This window comes from Osmerus mordax, chromosome 20 (genome assembly GCF_038355195.1).
Source record: "Osmerus mordax isolate fOsmMor3 chromosome 20, fOsmMor3.pri, whole genome shotgun sequence".
Taxonomy (NCBI): domain Eukaryota; kingdom Metazoa; phylum Chordata; class Actinopteri; order Osmeriformes; family Osmeridae; genus Osmerus; species Osmerus mordax.
The window spans coordinates 13,646,843-13,674,664 of NC_090069.1; the positions used below are offsets into that span (position 1 = coordinate 13,646,843).

General features: G+C 40.5%; 1 protein-coding gene across 1 annotated transcript; it reads left to right on the forward strand.

Moving 5' to 3' along the window:
* The first annotated feature begins 8,897 nt into the window (after positions 1-8,897).
* LOC136964411 (3',5'-cyclic-AMP phosphodiesterase 4D-like) lies at positions 8,898-27,772 on the forward strand. The gene is made up of 5 exons (XM_067258522.1): positions 8,898-9,007; positions 22,385-22,421; positions 22,579-22,655; positions 22,746-22,795; positions 27,512-27,772. Exons 1-5 carry the CDS (start codon positions 8,976-8,978, stop codon positions 27,763-27,765), a joined length of 450 nt encoding a protein of 149 aa, XP_067114623.1. The 5' UTR covers positions 8,898-8,975; the 3' UTR covers positions 27,766-27,772.
* The last annotated feature ends 50 nt before the right edge of the window (positions 27,773-27,822 follow it).

Below are 27,822 nucleotides of genomic sequence, written 5' to 3' on the forward strand. Positions count from 1 at the left end.
CTTTAAATAGCCTGACCTACTGAAATTGTCAAAACTAGCCTGGCTAATGTAGATCGCTTTATCAGGGCATATGAAAAATCTGAGATACTGGCTATCTTTAGCAGGCTCTTTTCTACAAAAAGCAGTCCTCCCTGACGTATTTGGAGAATAATTGAGTGAAATACAAAAGAGTTTACACACTGCCAGTGAGCGAGCCAAGTCTGACTCTGAGGCTAACGTCAAAACAATGTACCCCCGGGACGCAGTCTCACTCCACTTGCAAGTTTTCCACAAATCTCAAAAATAATTGGAGCATCTGGATAAAAGCACAATTCCAACATCTCCTAAAGGCTTCCCTCCTCTCGCAGAGATGCAAAATGATTCACAAACAGAGGGGAAAAAGCTAGTTACTTTTTGAGTTTGGATTTCCGTCACTTCAGACTGACGATCTAAAGGTCTATAAGTGCTCAACCCTTTACCATAATTCAAGAGTAGTTTACTTTCACGAACCCAATCCTTGATTCTAGCTTAAAATGTGTAAAAATAGGTGACATGACTTACCGAACGTGGCTGCCTCCAACATGGCTATCAGGTGATTCTATTTGAAAACAACAATGGCCGCCGAAAAATAATTTCTATTCGTAACGGCGAGTTGCGATTGGAAGCGAAAGAAACAGGAGCTAAAAACCGAGGGTGGGGGCTTGGTCAGCACACAATTTCCAGAAAGGATGTGTGTGCATCTCACCATCTCTACTTTAGGGTGACCACCTGTCTCGCTTTGCGCTGTATCGCACAGCATTTTTGGTGGATGTAGGTGGTATTGCATTTCCGATTTGCTACCTGACTCGTCCGGTCGTTTTTATTTTATTAACTCCAGTCAACATATCTAAAACTATCTCCCCCAATAATTTTTGTTTGATTCTTGAACCTGGCTCATACTACTAGCTTTTTAATAGAATAATTTTTCCTGATTTTTGCTAAGTTCGAAACCAATCCAAAATGGGTAAACTAGCACCCCATGTATTCTACCCTCCGGCAGAAGGCTGCGGTCCATCAGGACCAATACCTCACGCCACAAAAACAGTTTCTTCCCTTCCGCTGTTGGCCTCTTCAACAAGGCCAAGGGACCACACTGACTCTAATGACTTCCTGCTTAAAACACACTGCTTTTTGCACTGCATTACAAAATTGTATCTTGTACATTTGTATTTTTTGTAATATTTGTATTTTTGTATTTTTATATTGTAATTTACGGCAACTTATATTTTATTTTATTGTATATTTAATTTAATTCTAATCCCACTTAGTACTGCTAGTTTATGTACCCTTAGTATAGATAGTCCACATATTTAAATTTTAGGTCCCTATATGTTTATTGTTTGCACCTTCCTGCCAAAGCAAATTCCTTTTCTGTGCAAACTTTCATGACGAATAAATCCCATTCTGATTCTGATTCTGATTTGCTTACGTCAAGAAAAGTTGCCTGTAAACGTGCTCGTGGATACGAACAGGGGACGAGCACAAAAGGGAACATCAGCAAATCGCTGATTTACCTGAGCTGAATGAGAACAAGGAGAAAGAGCTTGATAATCTACAGTTGCCTGCTTTTATAGCAAGTTTTACAAATGGTTGCACACATACATGACGGTTGTTTGTAGAGTTTATTTCCGTTATTTTAAAGCAGATTTAACCATTTTGTAATGAACGCTATTATGCTCATGGCATGACGAACGTAAATATAGCCTAATATAATTAGTTATAATATTGTGGCATCTTACGGCGTCATTATAGATTGTTGACATGTTATTCTGGAGCAAAGACGAAGATGTATAAATCATGTCTGATAACCACAATATTGTTATGGTCGTTATTTTTAGAACTTGATGTCAGTTAACACCACAACGATGGCATTAACATTAAGCTAGTAATAGTAAGCAACACTCATCATCATTATAATAGTAACATAGGCTTAATTTAGCTTGCTTTGCCTAGCTAGAACAACGACGGAGCCAGATATTCAAGTTTACAGTCTCTTTAATCCAACACAATACTTAAGCAGTCAAACTAAAAACACGAAGCAAAAAGAACAACGTATAGGCCCTGCACGTATAATACTACAGTACTAATAGTATTGATTTTCGTTGTAGTATTGAAATTCACATGCTTCTTGATCGGACTTGTACCACATTCTGACAGTTTTCTGCAATGCCTTAGCTCCAGCTAGTGATGTGTCGTTCGTGAACGATTCGTTCATTTTGAACGAATCCTTACAAGGACTCGGGAGTAACGAGTCCTCTCAAAGAGTGATTTGTTCATTTTCTTGTGGCCACGCATCGGGACTGTTGCATAGGCTCGTCCAAGTAAACAGAAATTATTTGTTTATTTCCCGACTCCGTCTTCGGGTACGAGTCTTTGGATCATTTTTCACGTGACCTGCATAGGCTCTGTACTGGTAGCGAGAGGAAACTCTAGAGGGAACGATTCGTTCATTTCCCAACTCGGTCTTTTCTACGAGTCTTTGGATCATTTTTCACGTGACCTGCATAGGCTCTGTAGTGGCAGCTAGAGAAAACAAACGATTCGTTCATTTCCCGACTCGGTCTTTCTACGAGTCTTTGGATCATTTTTCACGTGACCTGCATAGGCTCTGTACTGGTAGCTGGAGGAAACGAACGATTCGTTCATTTCCCGACTCGGTCTTTCTACGAGTCTTTGGATCATTTTTCACATGACCTGCATAGGCTCTGTACTGGAGGAAACAAACGATTCGTTCATTTCCCGACTCGGTCTTTCTACGAGTCTTTGGATCCTTTTTTCACGTGACCCGCATTGTATTCTTTAGTAGAGGAAACCTCATTCCCTTTCGCGTGGCCGCTGTTTTAGTAAGACGTGAATGATATTCGCTCAAGTCATCATACTGACTGGTTGTGTTATTTTCACTTTACATTTACACTTACAGTTTAGTGCAGTGTAATTGTTTGCCGTGATAATTAAATGCTAGTGTGATAATAAATGACCAAATCATACAAACTGTCATGATACATTATTTTAATGTAATGCAGGAATTTCTTTTAAAATAGTATCTGCTGGTGCACATGTCATGCACTAACCTACATGAGAATATGATACGTGACGGACGAGTCAGTCTGGAAAGATGGCGCGGTCCATTTCGCGCTTTCGCTTGCCTCACTGCGCCACTGAGCACTTTTCATAGAAATGAATGGGGACGCCATCTTGGAAGAAAAATCTAGCTCTGTCTATTAATATATAAGTCTATGGGGACAAGGGGTGAAAATGCTGTGCGACACAACGCAAATCGGGACAGGTGGTCACCCTAGTGTCAAGGGGCAGGATGAGTCTGAGAATTTGGAGCGCGCGCTGTGGAGCAATTCAATTGAATTCAATCATATATTGACATACCAAGGTGAAATTGTTTATGGTAATTCAGTGATTCCATCTTGAACCCTATTAGTTTTGAAAAACCATCAGTCAAAATTATATTTGATTTATTGACACAATGAAATTGAGGCAATGTGGACATTTACATAAATACACCTCTTTCAGACATTTTGTACTTGATTCAACTGTCTTAAGTAACGTTTTTAAATCCACAATGATACATATATGTACAAAATTTCAAGTCAATTTGACCTTTGATTGAAGAGATTGATTTTGAAGGTTTTTGCAAAATGTCGCTGTACAGGAAAATCCATCATGGCGGACCTTATGGGTCCTTAAGGCTTTTGTGTTCCCCATGAGATATAAGGCAAGTATATCAATTTTCAGGCATTTTGGAGTAATGGGGTGCTGGGGAAATCACGTAGACTTTGGGCATGGCTTATAGCGCCACCTATGTGCGTACATGGGCCACTAGCCGTCTGGGAGTAGTGAGTGACCTGTTGTATCATTGGGCCAAATTAGAAAAAATCGGGTCAAGGACTTTTTGAGCTATTGAGCCATTTAGCGGAGAAGAGGAAAAATAATAAGAATACTAACAAAAACAATAGGTTTCCTCCTACCGGAGGAACCCTAATAAAACCCTTCTGAAAACAGGCAGCAGTCTTTGCGGTAATACAAAACACACAAGCCACAGTCTTTGCGGTATCTCAAGCCACAGTCTTTGCGGTATCTCGAGCCACAGTCTTTGTGGTTTCCCAATATAAATAAAATGTAACATAATCAGTAAAAACAATAATACAAGTCAAACACAAGCCGCAGTCTTTGCCGGAATCGAAAATACCAATAAAAACAATAATACAAAAAGTAATAAAACCCTTCTGAGAATAACATTAGTTAAATGCTTTGGTAAAAAGATAGGTTTTAAGCTGTCTTTTGAAAATATTTAGCTTGTTTGCTTCCCTAATATTTATGGGTAGTGTGTTCCATAGTTTTGGGGCGTAATTGACAAAGGCCGCATCACCAATCTTCTTATGACTGCTTCTGGTGACCTCTAATAGGCCTGCATTTGATGATCGCAGTGTTCTAGCTGGTGTGTAATTAGTAAGAGAGTTAGCAATGTAGCTAGGTCCTTGTCCGTTTAGAGCTTTGTATGTGAGGAAAATGACCTTGAAGTCAATTCTGAAGGTAACAGGGAGCCAGTGTAACGTAGTAAGGACAGGACTAATGTGTTCTCTCCTTTTAGTTTTGGTTAATAATCTAGCTGCAGAGTTTTGAATGAGCTGTAGTCTTTCAGTGTTTTTTTTGGGAAGACCAGCGAAAAGTGCGTTACAGTAGTCCAGTCGACTGGATATAAAAGCATTTCAGTCAAGACAATCACGTATTAGATTTGAGCATTTATTGTTACATGACATGGACATTTACTGGGGCACGTGCCCAGTATATTTCTGCTGTGCCCCAGTAAAATCTTAAATTTGAGTTTTAACAAATTACTTTATTAGTCAGTACATTAATTTAGATTGATAATCCCGGAAAAAATGTACGCAGTATCCCAATCAACGCTTGTAAAATCAAAGCAGTTTAACCGAAAACACAAACCGGTGCACGCAGGATTCCATCTCAGTGTGCTCTTCTGAGCTTGCCAAATAGCCACTGCAGCACGCACAAAGAAGTCCAGGTGTTGGACTCGGCACACAAGTCAGAATTGAGGTAGGCTAAGAAAACATTACAAAACTAAAGAAAGTTTATAAATGATAGGCCTACCGATCATCTTATTTTGACTAAAAGATAAAAACAAAATTACATGAAGCTACAAAAAACTGTATTTGCGCTCAAATGAATGTGAAAAAAAAATTGTGCGCTCACATTAACTATTGATGTCCCTGCCAAAGCTGATATAAAACGTGCACCCCTGAACTGTTGTATAGTGGGTTAAGCAAGGGGAGTTTCTATAGCCGAGTAGTGCATTGTGCGCAGCACGCTTGGAAGAAAAAAAAGAGATATGAATAGGGACCTGTGCCACAGTAGAGTTTTATTTCTAACAACGCCCATGCATACATACATGACATACAAGGCAGGGAGCAATAGAAATATAATCCCCCTGAAAGAAAGAACAGACGAGAAGGGGATGGTGGAGGGCGGCAGCAGCACTGATCATACAACAACCGGGGTCAGTGTGTGCGCATCCGCATGTCTTTTAAAGACGCCTTATCAGACGTGGCCCAATGGGTATGCGCTGCTGCATGGGTGTAGTAGTGGGCAGAGCAAAGGAAGGTGGAGTAAGACGCCTTACGTCCCCGACAAAAGGATGACACGCGCTGCCTGATTGCCCTGCCTGAACTAGCTGTGCTTATGAATTAGCTTCTCTGCATAATTTTGGTTTATGAATGTCGTACCTTCGCTATATTCCTGAGGTGAAAGTCACTTTATGTTTTGGTCACTTTATTATTTATTTATTAATTATAATAAATAACCCTAGGGAGTCAGGTGGCTGAGCGCTGAGCGGTGAGGGGGTCGCGCCAGTAATCCGAAGGTTTCCAGTTCAATTCCCGGTCATGCCAACTGACGTTGTGTCCTTGGGCAAGGCACTTCACCCTACTTGCCTCGGGGGAATGTCCCTGTACTTACTGTAAGTCGCTCTGGATAAGAGCGTCTGCTAAATGACTAAATGTAAATTATCCAGTCTATTGATTAGGATGTCATAATCAATGGTATCAAATGCTAGCCTGGCTCTGCCCTCCTACGTACTTCTGCTCAATTTATATTTTGCTTCTGTACTGCGTCTGGGCTTGAGGTACGCCACCACAGCTAACCTGTTAATGCATGCAAATGCTTGATGTGATGCTAGTTTGGTAGTTTGATAGTAAATGCGAGCGCGGCCAGCGCTCGAGCCAATTTTTGTAACCTTTATTTGAGCGCAAAATATTTTTTGAGCTTTAGTGTAAAATAAACAGCAGTTTTTCAATTGGTAAAACCTTATCTAGTGAAGGTGATGTCTCTTAATTTTTCAGCCCCACCCTTAAGTTTCTTTGCCTGGTTTTCCATCGTTATTCTTCTCCCGGTGCTCCCGATGGCCAGTCCGCTACTGCGGGGCTGTGCCGCGGTGATGGATTTTCAAGTCATATTATTTTAAATTCTTGTGCTATCAAGGGGTGCTGCAGCACCTTCATCGCCCATAGTTCCCACGGCCATGGGTATTCCCTCTCCACTGAAATCCAAAACTCAGCCAGTGTCTTGGCTGAAAACGCTGTCTTTAACGTCCGGTCGCTTGACAGTTCAACTAATCCGTCCTCCTGCTTGGATGTCAGATGGTTTGCCGTACTTACAGTGAATGGAAAATCAAAAGGCTGATGGCTTATTTGCATGCATTAATTTAACTACTGTTTTTAACTTGTTAAAATTTTGGCTAAAATACGCTATTTCTAATTGTTTTACAATGTTCCTTGATTTCTGGAAATCATCTCGCGACTCCCCCTCGTTGTCTCGCGACCCCACGGGGGGTTAACCCTAACCCGTGAAAAGTTAAGAAGTTATTTGTCCATGGGATGAAAGTAAATATTTGCAAAATAACTGTTAAAATAGCTAGTATAAAGTGAAATTATGTGTTTTAACAGAACATTTTGGTGAAAATGTTATTAATATTTGACATTTTAGTGTATTTTTAAGTAACAATATTTTGCTGTAATTTGAATGTAAATATATAGATTTACATTTTGCCATTGTCTTTCTATCTGTATTTCCTGTCATATAGGAAAATACACAAAAAACACGTATAATTTACAGAAAAAGTACTGTAATTTAATTTTTTAAAATTCAGTGTGGTTTTGACTTCATCCTCAGTAAGGGGGTCCAAGTTTTTTCCCATGGGTTTGTTCATTTTAGAGGGATTGCCCTCTTTTTTCACAATATTTCTGTCAGGACATATTGGCAATGGGCATCAGAAAATAATAAAAACATAGAACCAAATGTTCATTTGTTTCATTAAATCATAGTAGAACCGCTTGACTTGGATACCGAACCATACTGTATGTCTACACTACTTTGTAGAAGCAAAAAGCAAATCCCAACCTTTCCAACAATTTAGCAAGTTAAAAGGTAAAAACATACTCTCCACACCGAGTCGAATAGAAGGTCCATATGTTTTCATATGTTTTGATTGCTCTGCTTTGTCAAGGGGTTCCTTATTTTGTCACTCTGTGGCCTGTTCTTTTGCTTTTTAGGATAGATATCTAAACAATAACTAAAATATCTATTTGTCATTGTAGTGTCCTGAAAGGACAGACATAAGCCATGATTCTTTCTGTGTCTTTTCTTTCTGGCAAGAACCACTTGGATGAACTTGGAACATAGTGGTTCTATTGTGAAATAACATGGTACTGCTAACATGTTCTATGTTTTTGGGAGGATGTAAATGCCCCTGTGTTTCTAATATAGATTAAAACCAAGGATTAAGAGGGATCTGGACCTGGGTCATGGAGATATTGATAGTCACTGAACACCGGAGTTATGCTTTATCACCATTATCTGAATAATTGGGGGGCCCAGTCTCTCTAAAGCTGTTCAAGGATTCAACACCACTGCTGACATTGATATAAGAGAGCTACAGAAGTTCAGTCCCTGTTACACTTTTTATGTAATGGAAGAACTAGATCAGTGCATTCATATTAATAGATTCTGGCCTCTTTTGCGTCACACTGGGTGACGTACTGTATTGGAGTGCACGGTGCCACTGCTCTGGTGAGAACAGTGATAAGCATGGATACACACAGGCTTTATTGGGCTCCTTTTGAAATTAGCCTGCCCCACTTTGGAACTTTGGGCATGTCATCAGGGAATGGATTTAAAAAAGAAGAGGCTATAGACAATGTTGGGAAAGTGCCGTTGTGGTTTGTTCACGTCATAGTGGGAATCCCTACTGTGCTTGTATGTGTTTTTGATTAGATGTCTGTACGTCTGTATGCATGAACCTTGTTGCTTTTCTCACTTTTTTGTGATGTATGTGAGGCTTTTATGTCATCCTCCTGGGATTGGCCAGATGTGCGTAAACGCAAACATGCACACATACACCCAAAATACACCCACAGGGGTTTTTCCTCACATGAACCCACCGCTCTGACCCTGTGTTGCCAGTGTGGGCTTCTTGCTAAGGTAACAGCTAAATCTGCAGGGAAATCTGCGCTTAACTCCAGCAGAAGGACAAAGATGTACATCAAGGTTGCTCGAGAAACTGTTGTGCACTGTAATTTTCATTAATCTCCAAAGGACTGACTCCCTGTCACAACTGTAGCCTATAAATGTACTTTTGACATGGAAAAGTGCCTTCTATAAAGTACTTTAACATCATTCTTATCTTAACTTAAGTTATGATATGCCCCCTCATTTGACTTTTTACGTTAGAACCTTTCCCTAACCGCTCCCTTTTTTGTCTCTTTGTCCATAGCTTCGATGTGGACAATGGCACATCGGCGGGTCGAAGCCCATTGGACCCCATGGCCAGCCCGAGCTCCGGCCTCATCCTGCAGGCCAACTTCGTCCACAGCCAGCGGAGGGAGTCCTTCCTTTACCGCTCAGACAGCGACTACGACCTGTCGCCCAAGTCCATGTCCCGCAACTCGTCGATAGCCAGCGACATGTAAGAGAAAACCTAGGATAGGCGTGTTTTTCTCTCTCAGAGGAAACTATTCTTATTTATTTTGGTAGGTGTCCTATCTTTTGACATCATCTGTTTTGTCTGGTGTGTTTTTTAGTTTTTTTCAGTACAGAATGTCCCTGGTGTACTTTGTTCATTGGCTGAGAAAGACTACCAGGGTCACTAATGTCATCAAGTAAGATACTTAAGACATGTGTGTCTTACTGGCCTTCTAAAGGATTTACCGGCCTGATATGAAGTTTATCCGAACAAATATTTTGATGTACTTTTTTTTGTGTGTGCAGAGGACGCAACATGTGAGCGCAATTACAAAAGTGTCAAATTGTTTGGTAAAAAGAATGATGTACAAATATTTTTCAGAACTAGATAAAAAATGCACAGACAGTGGTCCACTTTGGGGGTCTTGTCATGTTAATCACTATTTGGCCTGCCTATAGAAACCTAAGTTATGGTACTGTGTCTTGTGGCTTTACTTTCTGTAAGGATATAAATACATTATATTTAAACAAATATAATTTACCTAGACTATGCCACTAAGGATGGGATCATAAAATTATCAGCCTCTTTGAGCTGAAGTAGTAATTAATATAGACGTCTTTTTTCCTTGGCCCTCAAGCTTTTTCTTCTCCCAGTAAAACATCATAAGCCAGTTCCCACTGCATTTAAATATAGTTAACAGAGGATGCATTTTTTACATTCAGTGTTGTGAGGTTTGATGTTTTTGCAATATGAAATGCCCTATTTCACTAACTCGATATGGGGTTAAGTTTTTCTCTAAAACTAATGTGCTTTTTTCTCTAAAACTAATGTGCTTTTTTCTCTATAATTAACTTAAGGCCAAAATATACTACTCCGTTTTCACAGAGACAGGGAACACCCTCTCCGATGTGGAATGCCCTCTCCGAGCCCCTCGGAGAGCTCTACGTGCACCTCCTGATTTTCCTGACTATCCGTCCGTCATTTTACGGATACTCCTTGGCTGTGATTGGTCCGTATTAAGAACCGCTTGCGTCAGGGGCGGGGGTGGGGTTGCCGAGACCAACAAGACAAACAGAATCCTTTGACCGCCATTGCTGTACGTTTTTACAATTCATATTTCAGCTAAACAGTACATGTAAATCAGCATCTGAATTAAAATGTGATGAGAAATGGGCAGTGTAGTTGCTGAAAATGTGCTTATTTTATTGATGAAACGGTTAATTTGTAAATTTGCTCGGACTTTTCGATAACATAGCTAGCATTGCAGTGCAGCGCCACCTACTCTTCTGGCGGTGAATTGTTTTCAGCACCCACAGCCTTTGGAGTACTATAAATTCAACGAATCCATCCGACTCCGTCTGTCTGTCTGTCTGTCCGTAACGGAGTCGGAGTAGTATAATTCGGCTTTTACTGTTATACTAGTCCACAAGGTCATTCCTCTTAAATTTTTTCACAAGAAGGATAAACAAAGTGACTTAACTAATTTTTATGGTGTTTTAAAATATGTTTTGTGTATGTCTTAAATGTTCAGTTCTGCTTTTAATGTTGTCTTGATCTTCATACCCAGTACATTCCATTTAAGGATGCATATGTTTATAGTGCATCTGGTTGCCAATGCAGTGACAGAGAAAAAGATGCTTTGAGGGTTAAAATAGGTCCCATCATATGAAGAAAAGTGGTAGCCTACCTTTTAAATGAAAAATGACTTCTGCATGATATCCACATATACGGTTATTGGTGGCACTACAAGAACATTTTTATTTTTTTTGCCATTTTATATCACAAAATAGGAAACAGTCACTCTGAAGCACTGGAAACCCAGGAATTTACACTTTGTGTCCAGTATTTTGTGGCTCATGGTGACAGTCATCAGGACAATGCTACATGACCCCCAGCTCAGTGTCATACATTTTGTGTTCTTATTATTAGGAATAACCATCTGCAGAGGCCAGGCCTGGTCTCGCGACGGTCTGAACCCGTCATTAGTGGAAAGTAAGTGATGGCGTTGCTGATGAAGCGAAATTAATCAGTAACACTTTAAGACCTCCTTCATAAGGGCCTAAATAAGACATCATTTGTATAACATGATACTTTTAGGGAAGCTTGCTAGCAAGGGCTATACCTTACCAGCTAGTTGTGCAAGTCAAGAAAAGTTCATTTTAGTCCGTTTTTGAATGTCCTAAATTGAACCATGTTCAATTAGTGAACTATGTAGAATTAGCTGGATGGCTATCACATGGCTATGTTGATGTGAAACTCCAGTTTCTTCTCTGGACCAATCTTTAGAGAAGTAATTTAAATAGATCCCACACTTGTTCATGACATGCTAATGACAGTGTTATGGAGGCCTTATGATGGAGGTATCTTTTGAAGTGTTGGCCCCTCGCAGTACGTGCAGGTTATGCTGTTAAAGAGGAATGCTCTGCCTGTGTCTGCAATGCCTTGCTTTATACCTCACTTCACTGACGCACAAACCAAAATGCACATGTAGCTACAAAATTTTATATTTAATGCACAGAATAACTATCCTAAAATACTGGTTAAAACGGTTAAACGGTTAAAAATATAAGATATTTTTTCTGTTTGAATGTTGTCGGTCTGTGTATTTTAGTAATGTATATACTTGATCAAATCAAACTTTATTTATTTTATCAAACTTTATTTATATGGCGCATTTCATACAAGGAGGCAACACAATGTGCTTCACAGAGGGGAAAAAAAGGGGGGGGGATACAAACACTTATGTTTGACTCAGATTTTCCAGAGGGAAGCAAAAAAACAGATCACCCATGTGGGCCAAAATAGAAGAACTGTAAAAATTATTCCTTGCCCTCTCTGAAATGAGACAATCGAGCACTATCCTGGAGAATGTGAAGTGCTAACATATTACCAAGCACACATATAGCATGAATGAATATTACATCATAAGAAACATGCAACATACAAAAATAAATGAATAAAATAAATAAATGCAACACTTTTTAATGAATGGTAGACGAATATATATGCATTAAGAGTATATACATTACAAAACACATTAAGCATGTAAAAGCAAGCCAATGGAAAATTTAAACATTTAAATTTAAACACAACAAGCAAACTTGTAAAGCTAGTTATGCAGCAGAGGTAAAGAGCTAGTGTAGATTCTACTGGCTTGTAAAGACCGCTCAGTAGCAATAGTAAAGGGACAGTACAGACTACAAAGTATCTATCTAGGTTGCCAGTTCGATTCCCGGTCAAGCCAACTGACGTTGTGTCCTTGGGCAAGGCACTTCACCCTACTTGCCTCGGGGGAATGTCCCTGTACTTACTGTAAGTCGCTCTGGATAAGAGCGTCTGCTAAATGACTAAATGTAAATGTAATCTATCAGTGCTGCTGGCTTGATAGTATTATGGTCATTATGGTCATAACAAAAATTTGGAACCCTGAGTGGTGCAGTTAAAACTCCCTTTTGTTGAACATTCAACGGGAACATCCCAAAGACAAGACATAGTGGATGTAGCATGGTTTACAGGTTTATATCCAAGCTCAGGACTAAGCTCTGAGTTTCAGATCAGTTCTTTCATCGTGTGTAGTTTTCCATCGTTGCACTGAAGGTTGCATGGCATGTTGAAAACTGTGGTTTTCAAATAATCCCCTGCTCCAACCCTATTCTGATCACTTAATCAAGTAATCCTTGAAATCAAAGGGAGTTTGGTGATTTTACACTAACTTGTGATCAGACAAACCCAAATAATTTTTGCGGTCCTTAAAACCTTAAAAGAAGATTGGGCGTTTTGTCTTCCCCTCAAATAGTATTACATCCACATTTTGTATTAACAAAGTGGCACCTGTTGCCCATTTCGCTTCTTGCAAAATCCGTTCTGTCTTGTTGCTGTATTCTGCGTTCTGTCTCTGTCTCTGTCTAGTGCAGTGTCCGTGGGCCGAATGCTAAGCAGCAAACACTAGTGCAGTACCATTGGCAGTGTACAAATTTAAATGTAGGTCCTGAGCAAAACACTTGCCACATTTCAACTTCATACTGTGTGCTGGGTTCTCGAGATAAAACCTCAGACACACACACACGCACACACAGATTTCTGTTTTTATAGTTAGATGTTGTTGATGTTATTACAGTGCTTAATACGCAGGACTTTTGGTTTAATTACACTGTAACAAGGACACGGTAACGTACAGTAAAGTGTAACTGTAATATGGAAATCATGCACAATTTGAGATGGTTGACAGCAATGGTTACAGACTAAATGTACAATGGTGTCTCAAGGTTTTTATGTGGCTCTGGTTTGCTCATTTGCTCACTCATGGGAACCCAACACCAATGTATGCATAATGCAAAAGCCTATGGGAGCTCGGTCATGAGCTTAGCATATAATGCAGCCAGCTATGTGAAAACAGTTGAAATATCAAGTTGCATGTAACTGATATGTGCCCTACAACTAGGGAGATGCGGATGGATGGTTACAAGTAAACTTAACTGTTTTATGAAACACTATAGACCTAGTTTTGAAAATATAAATCATAATTACCATGCATTGCAATGCTTAAACGTGTGCAATAGGCCATTGTGTAGGCTATTATGTTTAGCCCACTTTATTTGCAGCACATACTGTGCTGTCTTGTTGACATGATGACCACCATTGCACCTGCGGTCATGGGTTTCATGTGTTTGGGGGGTTACATTTACAGGCCACAACTACCCGCAGACATACATACATGGATACAGTAGAGTCATGTAGAGCATTGAAACAAGAATAGGGAATCAGGTGGCTGAGCGGTGAGGGAGTCGGACTAGTAATCCGAAGGTTGCCAGTTTGATTCCCGGTCATGCCAACTGACGTTGTGTCCTTGGGCAAGGCACTTCACCCTACTTGCCTTGGGGGAATGTCCCTGTACTTACTGTAAGTCGCTCTGGATAAGAGCGTCTGCTAAATGACTAAATGTAAATGTAAGAATAGATATAGAAATATGTATTGCAAACTTGCTCCACTCACTGACCACTGTTCAGGAGCTGTTTGCCGAACTTTGGTGTGTTCATGCCTTTACACTGCAAAACTATAAGACTAGAATTAGTGGAACAAGGACATTTTATTCTTACTGGACTGAACTAAAACCACTTCCCATACAATGTTAAACCTACCTTCTCCAATGAACGCCCCTTCCTCTCCCTTGATTTACAACCACCAGAGAGAACTGCTGCCTGGGGTAGCTTTGGAATAACACCTCTTGAGATTTCCACAGTGTTTTAATGCAGAAAAGAAACGTATGAAACTCTTGTGTTTCAGACAGAATATGTTTGCTTGTGTCATGATACTGTCATCAAAAATACTTACGCTACAATGCTAAATGAAAATCAGACCAAGCACTTAGGCAAGCATCTGTTTTATGTTCATTTATGAAGTCTCACTTGATGAATCCTTGAGGGTTTAGGTTGGTTGAGGGGCAGTTCTATGGGCGTATGTGAAGCCCTCTGTGACATGCTTGCGTGTAAAAAGGGCTATACAAATACATTTACATTTATTCATTTAGCAGACGCTTTTATCCAAAGCGACTTCCAAGAGAGAGCTTTACAAAGTGCATAGGTCACTGATCATAACAACAAGATAGCCAAAAAACATCGCGAGTAGCCAAAACATGAAGCACACATTGTGAACAACCAAAGTAAGTGCCAAAGGGAAGAACCATAAGAGCATGTAGTTAAACAAGTTACAATTAAACAACATGAACCGCTATAAGTGCAAGTGTACCTGTGGAAAAAAGCAAGCAACAGTAATAAAAACAATATATCACAGCGAGAACAAAAACTTAAAACAGTTACCACTAACCACAAGAGCAACAAGTCTCTAAGCAAGAGTCATTGTGATCCTTGAGGAAACTAACATCGGGTCAAGCGAACCATTCCTAAGTACCGTTGTACTCCCGGAACAAGTGCGTCTTGAGCCTTTTCTTGAAGGTGGAGAGACAGTATCTCTGATGGAGGTGGGGAGTTGATTCCACCACTGGGGGGCCAGACAGGAGAAGAGCTTGTGTTGGGACCGGGCGGTCTTGAGCGGTGGGACCACCAGGCGGTTGTCTGAAGAAGACCGTAGGTGACGGGTGGGGGTGTAAGGCTGCAGGAGAGACTTGATGTAGACGGGTGCAGTCCCGTTCACTGCTCGGAAGGTCAATACCAGGGTCTAGAATCTGATACGGGCCATGATAGGTAGCCAGTGGAGACATGGACATTTGATTTGATGAATTGTATTGTTTATAGTTTCAAGTTGGAGAGTAATTTAAACTCAAGGGGGATCTACAGGACTAAAGAAAATATGTAAAAAGGACAGGGTCTCACTTGTACTGTCTGGATGTACAAAAAAAATGTTTCTTTTAGACACACTGCTTGTTTATTCCAGAAAGCGGATTTAGTGAAAACCCTGATTTGGTTAACACTAACCCTGAGTTGAGGCAAACTCTGGGTTTTCCGTTCCACAAAGAGAGGTAACGCGAGGTAAACTGTGGGTCAGTGTCCATGGTAACTGACTCTGTGAACCTAGCCTGCTCGCTGGCAGGTTTTCCTTAACAAACTGCATTTCTACATATCCCCTCCCACTTTCTTAACCTGATACAGCTGGCAGACATGGGGTGTCCTTTCCTGGTTCAGCCGACCGATCTCAAACTAAATTTAATTCGCTTAGCCTTACGTCGGGAGAGGATTATAAAACTGCGATTAGATGTGGTTTAATTCTCTGATGAATACCTAAGTGAATGTTACAGTTTTCCGTCACATTTCATTATTTATTTTGGCAACATTCTCAGCCCTTACATCGCTAATGTTACACACTGTGTAACGCACTCAGAACTGACCAAATGCTTTTTGGCACTGAAATAAAAGCAAATCATTTAAATTTCATTTGGTTTTGTTTGCCTACAAATAGAAATCCAACAATGAGTATTTATATATTTTTCCTACAATTAACATTATTCACCTGATCCAGCAAATCAATTTCAAGATCAGCCTTCCTAATCTTCTGCTCTAAGTACACCATTTCTTAGTCAGTTTTTTGCACTTGCTTCATGAGATGCCGTTTGTACAACTCCTTTACTGGTAACTGGGAATACATTAGATTACATTAAATTCCACAGATCTGCATGCAGAATTCACCTGCCATTAACTGATCATCTCACAGTGTGCAGCTATGCTGGCTGATGGACCCCCCTCCTGGCAATGCCCATCCATGCTCTGTTCAACAGGATCAGAATGTGCAATTTGTTTCCAATTCATTATTCTGATCACTTCAGTGTACATTTAAAACTGACAATTACACACAAGACTGTAAATAAAAGTACATGGGTGGCAGTGATGCCGGTAATCTGACCACTTTTTTCAGTAACGAGTAATCTAACGCGTTACTATTTCCAAACCAGTAATCACATTAAAGTTACTTGTCCAAATCACTATGCGTTACTATTTTGTCATTAATAGTAAAATATATATTTGATTTCTTCTTGCGTCTCTGGGAGTTAAGCCTATGCGACAATTAAGTCACGTTTTCAGCACGAGGGTCACGTCATGTGTATATACATAGACCTACCACTCAGCGACACAAACAACAATGCAGCAGGAGAGAGAGAGATGCGCATTTTCGAGTTGGAAATACAATCACTATTTTGAGTATTTGTCAGCTAAAGATGGAAATATCAAGGTTCGTTGTACACTCTGTGCTGGTGGCGACAAAGCGCTATCAAGCTACAAAAACACGACGTCAAATTTGAAGAAACATTTGGAGTCGCAGCACTGCACAGTCAAACTTATAGAGACGGTTTTCAATAGGTGCGTTGGACTTCATGCAGCGCCGCCGGTCGAACACACCTATTTTTATGTTGAGGCGGCGGGGGTGTTGTCGGCAGCTGCTGAATGTAACTAATAAAGTAACTTGTAATCTAACTTAGTTACTTTTAAAATCAAGTAACTTGTAAAGTAAGTAAGTTACTTTTAAAATCAAGTAACTGTAACGTGCCACAGTTACTTTTTCAAAGTAACTGTGGCAACACTGATGGGGAGATAACTACCAGTAGCTACCATACATGTAGGCATCTCTGCATTCCTCTCTGCGGCAGCAGTCAACGTCTCTTCATCATCATAATCATCATCCTGTGATGAAAAGCATTCTGTTGGGCGTTACTGCTACTATAAATGGAAATAGGCACTAACTGATATTTACTTTGTATCGTGAAATATAATTCAAACCAAAGTGACATAGGCAACAATCACAAGCTTATTGGCCTCTGCAAAATATGCCGTACCTCGAAGTATGTTTTTATATTTCATTTTAAGCTACTTTTGTTGATGTTGGCTTGTAATAGACCTCATTCACTCGCTAAACTCTGAGTAGACATACTTCGAGTTGATTGAACAAATTCAAATCAGCTGTTCTGGAACAGTTTCCCGTTTTAGGATAAATCAACTCAGAGTTCAGGGTTAAGATCACAGTTGGTTAAATCCGCTTTCTGGAATACCCTCCTGGACATGTACTCAAGAACTCATTTAAGAAATATTACACTTTTTCTTTTCTTTTGTTGCATAATACATAACACACTTTTTCATATCCTTTGTTATGAATTAAACTTGAGGCTAAGTTGATCAGCCCTTACGGTGCATGTCCACTACAGCGGAGCGGGCGGCGTGTCGGCTTCTAATTCATTGTCAATGAACTCGTGTAGGGCATTGTGGGAAGGCGAGCGGAGCAAGCTGGATTTTCTCAACTTTATGTAAATAAGGAACGTTAAATGCTGGTGTTGGCCAATCGGATTGGTTTCTTGTAACGTAGCAACCGTTGGTCATGGTAAACATTTTCTAGGTTTCTCAGTTTCAAGATGGAGGAGAAACTTATTAGGTGCGTTCGACATGGACTGCGGCTGCATGAAACGACCGGCGAGAGTAGCCGCTTGCAGTCGGGGAGGAGTTGAAAACGGCTCTGTAAAGTCGGACATTCCAGCTTCTCGTGGTTTGCTGCGTTGACATCAGTCATGGCTGATCAAGCGCTGTTTGCTTACTTTACTTTATTTATAATTAAACTTAGTCTTTCCGTTAGTGAAGAGGCGGACTATAACCCTTTCTTCAACAAATGTTTAATTCAATTAAACTGTTTGGTCCGGATTTGAGCGTTAGCGAAACTGAAGGTGTCAGAATAATTACAAAACACGCGTCAAAGTTGTCGTGTGTGAGTCTGGCCAATCATGAAATAGCTGTGTCGTCATTTGAACCCGTGCAGTTGCTCTTGAGAAATGCGCTCGGCTACACAGCCGGCAGTTCTTGAATCGATCTCACGGTACTTTGATGGCTACGTCACAGTGACCTAGCCTCGGAACGGTCTCAAGTCGGACAAAAAGTCTAACCAGAATTCACTGTTTCAAGTCAGCCGCCTGCAGCTGGCTGCAGCGCTGCATGAAGTCAGGTCACGTCGAACGCACCTATTGTGTGTGCACATCCAGTCTTTTTTGATACGTCTCTGTACGATTACAGAGATCTTAACAAAAATAATGCCTGGTGCAGAGTTGCCAAGGTTGTCAACGGTCATGGTAAACATTTCTAGGTTTTACAATTTCAAGATGGAGCAGAAATTTATCGTATGTGTCTGCACACCCAGTTCTGTTCAGAACAAAGTTACGTAATGTGACAAGCCTGAATTTAAAAATTATATTAAACTAACTAGAGAGAGTACAATTTCTGGGGAAATTGTAGGGTGTGCATGCTTGCGTCGGTTGCAGGTGGGTCCGTCCCCTTAAGTTTTCCCCTTCTAGTGATATTGTCAAGCATTTAGCCTACTCATATTGCATAATTCATTAAGAACCCCCTTTGAAACAAGCTATTGAAACAACGCTGTCACCGGCAGATGGAATCGCGATGGCTAAAGCGCCGGAAATGAGAAAATTTCTTTTGACATACAGTTTAGGCTGTGGCATTGAAGACTAGCCTGGTCCTAACCAGACCCTCGTAAATTTCATTTGTACAGAGGGTCTGGGATCACTCCATTGACAAGTGTTAACTTCCTTAAAGGCGGGTACTCTGTTGAAGTTTAAAACTATTGGATCTGTCCAGAGCCACTCTGATCTGCCATAACCAATCACTAGCCTTCGCCTTAGCCAACTCCTTCACCACTACTGTAACGGAGCTAGCTGCCATAGCTGGAAAATCAAAAGATTGTTCTTGCTCCGGCTTTAACTTTTGGATATTCGGCAGCGACTCCGCCGCCATTACTGACCTACAACTCAAACTAGCGAACAACATCAACGTCATCGTTCTCAGCCATTCCCTCTGTTCGCTGATTGGACCTACAAAAATGTTGTTTCTTATACACCGAAATCCCAGACCTAGTACAAAAGCAAAATCAAAATTGAGCAGAAGTATGTAGGAGGGCAGAGCCAGGCTAATTGAAGACAGCAACGCACCACAAAAGCTTGAGTTTAAATTAGTGGTGGGCCGTTATCGGCGTTAACGCGCTGCGACTCTTATCAGCGATAAAAAAAATATCGCAGTTAATCTATTCTCAAAGTTGGGTTGGGAGCTGGGTCTATACTACGCAAGCTATGATGACTTTCACCTTGATATTTTAGCGCGGATGTATACCTATCCGAATTGCACTGTAGGGGGCGAAACCGAGTCTTCGAAGCTGTGTGTATGCCTTGTGTATGATATTATCACATCAAACGTGACATGCTAACATGGATGCAGTATGAAGCCGCCTGGTTTGCTTCAGGGAAAATGTATTTTTAAGAAGCTTCCCAATGGAAATCTCGACAAGACTAAGGTTGTTTGCACCTTGTGCTATGCGGAAATAGTTTACTGTAGGTATTCTTCCAGTCTCAAATACCACCTAAACGCAAAGCATCCCTTAGCTAATGCTGAAGATGCCGTGCCAAGCACTGATGTAGCGCAGGGGAAGAGTCGTCGTCAAACTACGAAGTTTGAGTGCAACCGAGGCAAGCCCGTCAGCACAGCTCTATCAGCCAAGCTAACTAATCTAATAAACAGTTAATAAACACAAGTACATCTTATTGAACATAATTTATTTTCATCACCAATTATCATAGTAGAACAGCTTTCTCAAGCAGTTTGTGATGCATTTTGGAAACAGGAGATGAGCTCCTGGTCTAATGCGCCACCTGGCTTGAGAAACCTGTTCTCAAAGACTTACTTTTAGTCATTATTTGGGTAGCACACATTCTGAATGCCTTTGGCGGAATTCTTTAATCTAAATTAATCTAGATTAACGCCAATATTACAGTGAGATTAATCTAGATTAAAAAAATTAATCTATGCCCACCACTAATAATAATAAATATGTGAGAGAACAAAGGTTGTGCTCTTGCCGAAGGCAAGCACACCCAATAATAATATATATAGAAGTCAGGTGGCTGAGCGGTGAGGGAATCGGGCCAGTAATCATAAGGTTGCCGGTTCGATTCCTGATTGCTGTGAAAAATGACGTTGTGTCCTTGGGCAAGGAACTTCACCCTGCTTGCCTCGGGGGGGAATGTCCCTGTACTTACTGTAAGTCACTCTGGATAAAAGCGTCTGCTAAATGACTAAAAAAATATATAGTATGTGAGAGAACAAAGGTTGTGCCCTTGCTGAAGGCAAAGCACACCCAATTAACTCATCCATGAGTACACATCTTATATTGCTGCAAACCAAATTACAGCTTCTTACTTTAAGATTTGAGTATGTAAATTGAAGGATTCATATATCTATGTGTCTATTCCAATATGTAATGATAGTATTCAATGACACAAATCTGTGTTCTAGAAAGAGTGGTCTGGAGTCGCAGAGGTCCCATAATATCAGCTTTAATGCAGCAGTTGGAAATCAACAAGTACAGAGCTCTGGGGTTGTCTACGTTTCCCTACCCGCAACAGAGTTTGGGCTGGTTCACAAAGTCCAACTGGCTATCTGTCCCTCCCCAGCATATATTTATACAGTGCAATTGAAACACAAGTATCATTTATCCATTGAAAGTGGTTGGGTGGATGATAATGGGGCCCCTTGGCTAATGTTATACTATAGGTTATACTATAGGTGTGTATCTATATATTAAAGTACAATGCTGTGACATAACGTTTTTAATTTGTTTTATATTGACATTTTGGTAAACTTTCTAACGAGCGTCGAGAGCTAGGTGGACGATAATGGGACCCCTTACGCTACACGTCAACGTTTATGTCTGATAAATCAACAGCACAGATAGTTACATACTAGCTAGTTATAGCTAACAGATCTTTTTTTCTTTTCTTTTTTTGTGTTGACGTTAGCTAGCTAGCGTCGGCAGCTGTGTACCTAGCAAGCAATAGCAGCATTTGTATCAGTTAAATGTACGTAGTTAAATATCAGCTAATATTCAACTGTAAAGTATACACCTTTTAAAGGATCCCTTGGTAAATCAGACTCTGCCGGGTAGAAAGGGACATTTTTGAAAAAATAAAAAAGTTAACACCAACATTTAGTGGCAAAATCCATTGTTATGTTTACGAAATTTATTTTAGATATAGTATTTACATTGTCATTTAGCAGACGCTCTTATCCAGAGGGACTTACAGTAAGTACAGGGACTTTCCCCCTGAGGCAAGTGGGGGTCTGAGGAAAGGAATAGTTTTCTTGGCACAGTTTATGTCCTTGTTTCTGTCAGCGGATGGATTTAGGCCTGACCTTTGTCAGAGTGGAACCACTCAAAGCCTTGGTGTTCCACTGTTCCTTCACTCAGACAGGTCCTGCTGACACACAGTTGGCACGTGAGCAGACACTCAAACATTGTCGGACTGACACACAGACAAAAATACAGAGAAAGAGACAGAAAGACAGACGATATGCTAAAAAAACAGAACCTGCATTGTAAATAAATAGACTGGAAACACAAGCAAAACGTTTTTTGTCTCATAATTTTCAGAAAATTATTTCAAATGAACCAAAAACGTTTTGGTAACCTAAAACTCACTTCAAGGAGTTATCTTCCTTTCATCTATGGTATAGATGTATAATTTCTATACAGTAGATTTAGTCGGATGTGATTAAAAGGGAAGACATTTATTTACACATTGGATATAGTGCAAGGTTTGACCAGTGTGCTTATCCAATTGCCTTGTCACACAGACACAATCTATATTTATTTTAAATATATATAAAAATGTCTAATTTTATTCATTGTACTGTATATTTAATGTACACATTTTTGTAAGATGACTCAATAGTAGAGAACATTGCAAGAATGTCAATATATGGTTTATCAGTGTTGACAACTGCATGTAATATCTTCTTCACCTTACTTGTTAAAATTTTCCCCCAAATGTTAGAGGATTACTGTGTCTCTGTGTGTGTGTTAACCTGCAGCCTCTCTCTTCCTCTCTTGCAGTCATGGGGATGACCTGATAGTCACACCATTTGCACAGGTTAGACTGGAATTCACTTTATTAGATAACATTTATAATTTTGATTGAATATCCAACTTGCATTTGGTTATGCTTTTCTAGTCCTTTGAAAGAGCATACGTGAAGCATTATAATTGATGTCATATACTGTACTTTCACTGTTTCCCAAATGACTTAGGTCCTGGCTAGTTTGAGAACAGTACGGAATAACTTTGCTGCACTAACCAACTTGCAACAAGACAGAGCCTCAAACAAGTGAGTTAGTATATCTAAAACATGATTTATACAGTGTTTTTCATTGCCATGCATTTTTACAATCCATAATTGCCATGTTTCCTTTCTCAGGCGATCACCCATGTGTAACCAGCCTCCCATTGCCAAGTCCTCTTTCTCAGGTGAGACCACTACACACACTGTCAACAACTTGACATGGTAGTAAGTTCAGAACACAAGGAGATCAGCTTCATCCATAAATCTAATAATGGCAGGAATCTCTGTGTGGTTTTATAAAGGGATTTTAGGGCAATTAGTTTTCCACGATTATTTCGAGAACCGGGTACTGTGCAAAGTGCTAATTTTGCAGATGTCCATTTCAGAACCCAAGGGAGTGCAATGCTACATTGATTTTTGTCGCTTGGAGTGCGTCTAGTGACTTACATATCTGAAAGGAGTTTTAAGGTTTAATTCGATTTTCACCCATCAATCTTTATGTTATATTGCAAGAAGAAAGTAACACGAGGCAGGCATTAACTTCACTCTTTATCGAAAGTAGGAGCAGCTCTACAGCATGGTACATCGCTTTGTTAGCCTATTCTCGAACCTTAAGTCCTTCTCTCTCAGTACATGGTAATCCCACACATAACAGAACATTACAGCGACACGTAGTGGTGTGGTGGCATAAGGAGGACACAACACTTTGGTAAATGTGTCTTTATATACATGAAAGGAAAACATACAGAAAGTTAAAATAAGTAAATACAGCCTGTAAGCACTCAGGTTTGTAGGGGTCTAGTAAATGCCGTTCCAAATATGTACACACAGGGGAGACAAAGAGCACATGAAACTGGTGCCTTTATATGGTTTGATTACTGGTGTTTACCAAGCTGTGAAATACAAGACTTTGATATTATATGAGATCTATGATAAATGCAGTTTCATATACAAAAGGTATCTTCACACTAAGAAACAGTATTGGTTGCCTCTGCTTAGGATCGGATGTCCAATTAAATTCTCAAGCCTTTCAGGCCCAAGTCTAAATCACAAAATCAGATTATATATACTGAATTTTCCATGTCAGTGCTCAGCCTACTGACAAACAAACAGAAACTTACATACACAATCAGGAACACACACAAACCGTGGTGGGGCAGGATGTAAAACCACCTTAACATTGTGTTATGATGTTTGAGATAAGTACAATATTTTATAGATGATGTTGGTTTAAAATATCTAACAGTCTCTGCTCAGACTTAAGTTTATTAATTTCAAGCACCTCAAGTAGTTTTCCTCAGGTAAAGGCGAAGACTAAAGATACAATATACAGCTTGAATACATTTATAGTCTGTCTCACAGTCTAGACCAGGGCTCTTCAATTAGTTTGGAGCTGGGGCCGGTTCTTGAAATTGAGGCAAAGTCAGGGGCCGGAGGATATGAGTAATCACGGTAACAAATAAAGAAATTACAACAACATACTGAAGGAGTCAATATATTATATTTTGTAAGTGCATATAACAACATATGCCCATGAGGCCGCATAGGCCCAAGGATTCAAAAATCAAACCAGGTGAGCTGCAGCCAATCAGCCAAGTAGTTCCAGCAAAACTGTTCACCGTTCTAAATTATTGAGCGGGCTACGTTGTATGAGCAAAGAACATCTTTCCTTGGTATGAGCCTGTACAAAGTGTCTGAAATAAGTAACAATAACATCAGGGACGCAGTCACACAGTCAAAACCTCCGTTTACAATTTTGAGAAACTTTACCAAGCAAACATGTAATTACAACAATGAGTTCAATATTTCTTTGAACCTATTTGGAAAGTTTTACTTTTCTGAATTTACTGTGTCAGTCAGTGTCACGTAACCGCTCATCTCACATCCCATTCGATTCACTTCGCTAGTCAACCTAGCTCTACTTCAGACATGCTGCGGCCAACACATACAAATCTTGATTTGATTTGGGGACAATGACATGGCTAGATTGCTGGCTAGTCTTGTTGTTAAACATACTGTCAAATTATAATTACTGTTTGGAGAATATGTCAACTTTGATGCGATCATCTCACATCCATTTGCTATTCAACCCGCTAAACATGCTGCGGCCGTACTGTAGCCTAGTACTAGTATATGGCCGATACCTTGTTTGTGAAAACCTTGATATTGATTTGGGGACAATGACATGGCTTGTTAGCTAGCTAGTCTTCTTGTCAAACATATTGTCAAATTATATTTACGGTTTGTCAACCGTACACAATGTTCTTGTCTATGAATCTTGCTAGCATAACTTAGCTTTCTGGCTAATAGCTCAGTCCTCCGCTGCACGTAAACGGGCGGGGCCCCCTACAGGACGGGGCCCATGGGCTGGAGCCCAGTCAAGCCCAATGGTAAGTCCGGCGCGGGTCACGAGTGAATTTTTATTTTTTCATAGTCACGAACTGAATGAGGTTACCGGACCACACTCCGGGGGCCAGTCCAAAGCTGCTCGGGGGCCGGATTCGGCCCGCGGGCCACCTATTGAAGAGCCCTGGTCTAGACCGTAGCTCCTCCTGTCCATCTGATTGACCCAGTGCTACACAAAAGGTTGGAAAAATTGGTGATTGAAATAGACCCGTTTGGTGTCCATTTCCAGTTCCAATCAAGGCCCTGATCTGCTCACTATCACCTTCCAATGCAGATTGATTGGAATGATTATGAAGCAAGTTAAATTTGGAAGAGAGTGAGGATAGTAAGGTAGTATGGCCCCCTCTGCTTCCCAAACACGCTGCCCTGTTGCCTAGTAACAGGGGACAACTGTGTTTTGGAGAGGCAAGGATGAAGTGTGTGGTGAAACGACTGCATTTACAATTTGAGAACACTCAAGAAAATAGATGATCTTCTGAGTTACTTAAGGGGATGTTTTGTAGCTGTGAATCACAGATGCTCTGGTTTTGTATCAAACTAGGTAATAACACGGCTACTGACTTTTATTGCCAACATTATGAATGTCAGTGGCATTGCTCAACCTTGAAGAATAGGCATTTCCTGACAAATAGGATACTCTGCTTGGGACTTTCTTGCCATCTGTAACAAAACCCTAATCCCAGATCCACATCCAGATCACTGGTGATCCACTTCACGGCTTAGTCCAAACCTGATATTACCCTGTGAGGGGCGGTCCCTGTATGTCACACTTTAACAGGAGAAGTATGCCATTGACGTCAGAGGAGATGTTGTCAGCAAGGACAGAGGACACTCCCCCCCCCCCCCCTCCTTTAAAAACCTGCACAAACGGATAACAAGGGAGGAAGTGAGAGAAGTCCGAAATAGAGGGTTAATTAGATAAAATGAAGAAGGATGATAAACATGGAAGAAGGGAACATGGAAGGAGAGATACATAAGAGTGGTAGGGGCAATTTGAAAGACAGAAGTTAACAGCCGTGGTGGCCGTGGGATAGTTTGATGGAAATAGAGTGAAGCCACCAGGAAGAAAGTAAAACAGAAAAGAGGAGAGATTACAGGTTGAGACAGCCAGACAAAGAGACATCAAGAACTATAATCCTCTTTAACTGTCTTTCTTTCCATCCTTCCATTCTTTTCCCTAGCACCATCAGTCTCCCTCTATCTATCCATCTCTCCACTTTTCTTTCTCTCCTTTACATCATTTTATGAGTCACAGAGAGGCGTAACATTTTGGATATGAATGATATTACACTTACAGACGCTCGAACCATTCAAGCAAGAGACAAAACAAGAACACCAGATTCTCAATCCCAAACCAACACTTTGCCAATGTTGATTCATTGCTCCAATTGCTTTGTTTCATACTAGTCTATTTTGTGGGAAGACATTTCAGTACTGTGTCATGCTGTGGGCCACATGCACAATATCTGCATAATATATTCCAAACTCTGGTTTGATATATATATATAATCTGGGATTATGGAGAAATGCAGGGAATCTGCGCATGGCCAAGCGGATATGCTTCTGCCACTGCATCATTCCTTAATGACAATTTACCCCTAAAATCCTTGAGTTTCCTTCCCATTCACCACCATGCATAATCCCTCAGGTAAAGCTCAGTGAGCATTAGCATATGTCATCTTCATCATCAGGGTTTTGGTTTTTCAGATTTTAGAGACAGATCAGTCTGAAAATGCATTGTGCTACATCATCGTATAAAACAGAATATCAATAACTAAAGAATGTCACTACTGCAGTTATTTTTTACGTATCTTTTTATATTATGGTATGACCATATGTCATTTTATGTAAATGTTCTGTTCAGAGCTTTACATTGTGATGTGGCATTGAGACATCTCTCTCTCTCTCATTACACACAGTTAGTAAGCAAAGGTTTAGATGTCCTTAAATTAGCCATTAGAGGGCAAGAAAAATATTGGACTCAAAATCAGTTGAAGGGCAAACTCCTAATTTATTGCTGAACCAGGAAGAGGTCATTCCAGTCCAGCTGCTACTCCATCCCAGATTTTCCTTTTTCTGTATGCCGAGCCGTGCTTCTCTCTGAGCCTGTCTTTTCACAGGAAACTGGCAAGCAGCTCGTGCTTTAGGCTCAACCATACAATAAAATCCTATAAGCAAGTTGCTCTAGCTATTGTCAGACACGCTCGGACCTCTCGACACATCTGTACATTTGTGTACCAGTCAGAACAGCGGACGTCTACAAGTGTATGCAGGACGGAACGGTCTTAAAACAGGAAATATGCTCATCCTAGACCCTTAGTGTGCGTGTGGAGGGGGGCTCCGAATGGGGTTCTCTGTCTTTAGAGGAGGGGGATAAAGGAGGTGCAGCAGGAGTAACAAGGGACCTTTGCAGATCTCTTTCATTGAGGCCTCCTCATCTTGGAGGGCAGAGAGAGCCCTCTCTACCTGAAGTTTTCCCTTTTTTGTTTTTTCAGATGTCCCTCTGCAACAACTTGATCATGGAGCGATGCATAAAACGGATTTATGTGGTTTCCCCAAATCTGGGAATCCTATGGGCTGGATGGAGCTCAGCTCCATGTGGAACACTGAAAGACGTTTGTGTGTGTATGTGAGTGTGGGCGCAGGAATCTGTGAGTGTATGTGTGTGTTTTTGTTCTCAACTTATGGATCATCGAGCTTCATTGGAGTTTTCTCCATTGTACAATGTGCGAGGCTGGACAAGATGTAGTTTGACACTGTGAACCTATTTTTTCATCCAAGACTGGAACTATCAATTATACAACTG